The sequence below is a fragment of the Leptosomus discolor genome, chromosome 11 (genome assembly GCF_034619465.1).
Source record: "Leptosomus discolor isolate bLepDis1 chromosome 11, bLepDis1.hap2, whole genome shotgun sequence".
In the NCBI taxonomy this organism is placed as follows: Eukaryota; Metazoa; Chordata; class Aves; order Leptosomiformes; family Leptosomidae; genus Leptosomus; species Leptosomus discolor.
This window is the reverse complement of record NC_141401.1, coordinates 9,105,958-9,109,966: the sequence shown is the minus strand read 5'-3', so window position 1 is coordinate 9,109,966 and position 4,009 is coordinate 9,105,958. Positions and strand designations below refer to the sequence as shown.

General features: G+C 57.8%; 1 protein-coding gene across 1 annotated transcript; it reads left to right on the top strand.

Annotated features, from left to right (window-relative positions):
• On the top strand, window positions 1-4,009 carry RLBP1 (retinaldehyde binding protein 1). Its single transcript, XM_009954439.2, has 7 exons — window positions 1-12; window positions 298-426; window positions 714-915; window positions 2,011-2,189; window positions 2,868-3,026; window positions 3,630-3,740; window positions 3,851-4,009. The coding sequence occupies exons 1-7, from the start codon at window positions 1-3 to the stop codon at window positions 4,007-4,009; spliced, it is 951 nt and encodes a 316-aa protein (XP_009952741.1).

The window sequence follows — 4,009 nt, the reverse complement described above, 5'->3', positions numbered from 1 at the left end:
ATGTCTGCAGTTGTGAGTACCGTCCCCGCACCACCCTGTCCCCTGGGCTCTGAGCATCTGCTTCCCGCAGTGCTGGGATGGGGCACACCCCATGCACCTCTCACCTCCCTGGCTTCTTTCAGCCCCCAGCAGGGAGCCTCGAGTGGCATGCAGCTCACTCCCATCTCATTGCACCCCGTCGGGTGCAGGCATGGAGGCTCTGCCCTTCCCCATAGCCCCCCATCCCAGGAGACCAGTAGTAGGGCAGGGAGTTGGGGGACTGGTTGGGGAAACCTCACATCCCCTCCTCGCCCCCAGACGGGAACTTTCCGCATCGTCTCGGAGGAGGAGCAAGCCCTGCGCACCAAACTGGAACGCCTCACCACCAAGGACCACGGCCCAGTCTTCGGGAGGTGCGAGAAGATCCCCCCGCACACCTTGCAGAAGGTGAGGGTGGCCACGGGGAGTGTGGGACAGGCACAGCCTGGGGCTCCTGCTCCTTCTTGGGGGCCAGAGGACACCCTTGATGGGCTCTTGTGCTGGGGGGAGGGATGCACTTAGTCCAGAGGGTCTCTGAGTAGAGGACCTGGGTGACTCTGCCCTCCCCACACTGGTATGCTACAGCGAGCATCACTGCACCCCACACAGCTTTTGGGTGCCTAAATGACCCCCAGAGTGTCTTGGGGTGCACAGAAGACATCACTGAGCCATGCCTCCTCCCTGTTCCCCCCCAGGCAAAGGATGAGCTGAACGAGACGGAGGAGCAGAGGGAGGTGGCGGTGAAGGCACTGCGGGAGCTGGTGCAGGAGCGGGCAGGTGGCGAGGAGGTGTGCAAGGCAGTGGCCGAGAAGGTGCAGGGGAAGGATGACTCCTTCTTCCTCCGCTTCATCCGTGCCCGCAAGTTTGATGTCCACAGGGCTTACGACCTGCTGAAAGGTGAGGAGGGTTCCCAGCCTGTGACACTGAGCGAGGACAGGGTTATCCGTCCCCCCCCAGCCCCACCCTGGAGCCTCCCAGCCCCTCGGTCTGGGCTGTGCTGGCAGAGCAGACCCTAGCATGGGAAGGAGATGAGATGATAAATAGAAAAAGGCAAGGCTGAGGGCTCGAGATGCAGGGGAAAGAGCTGGGATGGGGAAGGAAATAAATGAGGGTGGTGCCAAGCATCTCACAAAGCCAAGTCATTCTTGTTCCTTGCTAGTTTACCAGACAAAATGAAAGACACCAAATGCATTTGGCAGTGGCAAGCTGTTTCATTTGTGCAACAAACCCAGCTGTTTTGGGCTGGACCCCCTCAAGAACCCCATGCCCTGTGCCTGCCCTATACATGCCCTATACTCATCCCTCCGTACCCCCCGTAAGAAGCCTGTCCTGCACCCATCCTGATGCTTCTGTGAATGGTTCCTGGTGGGCTCAGCACCTTGGGGACCCCTTAAGGGCTGGAGGGAGGTTGGGGGCTTGTGGCACCCCCTTCCCACACTGAGGGTGACCCGTAGGGATGGAGGGGGAATGGGACAGCGGCCCGGGGGGTGGCCGCCAGCGGGGACCTGCCTGGCTCCAGCTCTGCTCTTCTTTGTGTCAGCCTGGGGGATAATGAGTTGTAATTATCAGTGCTGGCTCCCAGACGAGAGGTTTTGTTCGTCTGCATTTTCCCAGGATGAGACTCCTTATTTCATGCCCGCAGGGTGCCAAGGGAGCGGAGCTGGGGGATGTCACCCAAATGAGGAGTAAGGGGAGAAGGGAAATGAGGGGAAAATTCTCGTTGAGGTGTTGGGGAGAAGGCTGGCATGGGAAGCCCCTGGAATGGGTAGAATAACACCGAGCATGCTGGGGCTGGTCTGCTACTGAGCTCCTTTGCCCCCCTTTGCTGGAGGAGAGCTGACCCATGTGGACCCCAGGCACAGCTTGTCCACAGCTCTTGGGCTCAGGACTGATGTCTCACCATCGTCAGTCCATCCCACCTCTGGTGGCTCCCCCAGTTCCCCAAGGCCAGGCGAGCAGCCGCTGTCCTCCCCCATTTCTGCCTCTCTCCAGGCTACGTGAACTTCCGCCAGCAGTACCCCGAGCTCTTCGACAACCTGACCCCCGAGGCCGTGCGCAGCACCATCGAAGCCGGCTACCCCGGCATCCTGTCCAGCAGAGACAAGTACGGCCGGGTGGTGATGCTCTTCAACATCGAGAACTGGGATTACGAGGAGATCACCTTTGATGAGGTCAGCCCAGCTCAGCCGCCGCTCACGGAGCAAAGCGGTCCCGCTCCTAGGCTTGTCCTGCTCAGCACGTCTGAGCACAGCATTCCTGACACACACATACACGTATGTCCACACGCAGCCTCCAGCCATCCAGGTTGAAGCAAATCTGGAGCCCTTTGAATTTATCCTTCCAGGGAGCCTGGGAGAGCATTGTTCCCCTTCCTTCCCCCTGATGCAGTAAAAGGTGTGGGCCAAATTCAAGTGTACGCTCCTCAGTCCAGGTAACACGGGGTGAAGAAAGGCACCCCACTATTAAATCAAGGTGCTTTAGGAAGGAAGGACCCACAGGGCAGAGGAGGAAGAAGGCATAGGGTACAGAAAGGGCTTCTTGCTGAAGCGGTCTCCAGGCATGTAACTCACAAGTTCTCCAAGCTCCGTTTTCTGCTCAGCTCTGAATTTGGTGGCAACATATCCTTGATCCAGATCTGAGATGTGCTCACCTTGAAAGGGGAACATGGTGGTTGCTGAGCATCCCCCAAAATGCCCTCCCTGCTCTGAAGTCCTGGGGCTGGCTGTGACAAGCAGGATGGAGTCAAGCAGATCCTGGCTAACGCTCCATGGGAGTCTTCTTGGGAACCTCCTGGGGTCTATGGGAGGTAAAACCTAATACCAGACCCTGCTGTCTCTCCTCTCCATCAGATCCTTCGTGCCTATTGTGTTATCTTGGAGAAGCTGCTGGAAAACGAAGAGACCCAGATCAACGGGTTCTGCATCATTGAGAACTTCAAGGGCTTCACCATGCAGCAGGCGTCAGGGATCAAACCCTCCGAGCTCAAGAAAATGGTGGACATGCTGCAGGTGAGGTGGCAAAGTCTGTGCCCAGCAGTGGCACAGCGGGCCCTGGGTGAGCAGAGAGCTCAGGGAAGGGCGGAGGTAGGGCTAGCAGGGTTTGGGATTGCCACCATGAGAAAGCACCGTGGAGAGGTTGTTCCCTGGCAAACACTCCTTCCCTTGCAAGCTAATTGACTAAATCCTGCAAGATGAATCCTATTATTCTGTACCACCACTCCTTGCAGCATCCTACAGCACAGCCTGGATGCCTTTCCTCACCACTCTCTCAGCCCAGCCCTGGCTGGACAGAGACTCAGACGCTCCGGGATTTCTGCCCTTGAATCAGAGGCCAAAGACACTCAGCTCTGCCTAGGGAAGGAGGATGGCAGAGATGTGGTCCTTCTCATGGAGTGGGAGCAATGAACCATCTGTGAGGCTCTTCAGCTTCCCTGGTCCTTGTGGGACTGGGCTGGCTGATCCTCTGGGTCAGACCAAAAAGGGGCCATCAAAGAGAGAAGGGGAGATTGGGTGAGGGGAGCCACAGCAGTGCCAGGATGCCTATTGCTGCTGGCCCAGCTCTGTGGGGCCAGCAACCTTTGTAACCGTCCGTGTTTGGATTTGGGTTCCTAGGACTCCTTCCCAGCACGGTTCAAGGCCGTCCACTTCATCCACCAGCCTTGGTACTTCACCACAACCTACAATGTGGTCAAACCATTCCTGAAGAGCAAACTGCTGGAGAGGGTGAGTGTGGGAAAGGGACCCGGAGGCAGAGGCAAGTCCCTGGGTGAAACAGAGCGGTTGGGAAGAGTTGCCCGGGTCCTCTACTGAGGGTTGCTCCCGTCTTCTGCCAGGTCTTTGTGCATGGGGAGGAGCTGGAGTCCTTCTACCAGGAGATCGATGCTGACATCTTGCCGGCAGACTTTGGTGGCACCCTGCCCAAGTACGACGGCAAAGCAACTGCAGAGAAGCTCTTTGGGCCCCGCATTGAGGCTGAAGACACGGCTCTCTAA

Bases quoted from the DNA above. Each gene is read 5' to 3' on its own strand.
- RLBP1 (XM_009954439.2), top strand. The intron at 2,190-2,867 runs GTCAGCCCAGCT...CCTCTCCATCAG, and splicing joins AGGAGATCACCTTTGATGAG to ATCCTTCGTGCCTATTGTGT. The intron at 3,027-3,629 runs GTGAGGTGGCAA...TTGGGTTCCTAG, and splicing joins AAATGGTGGACATGCTGCAG to GACTCCTTCCCAGCACGGTT.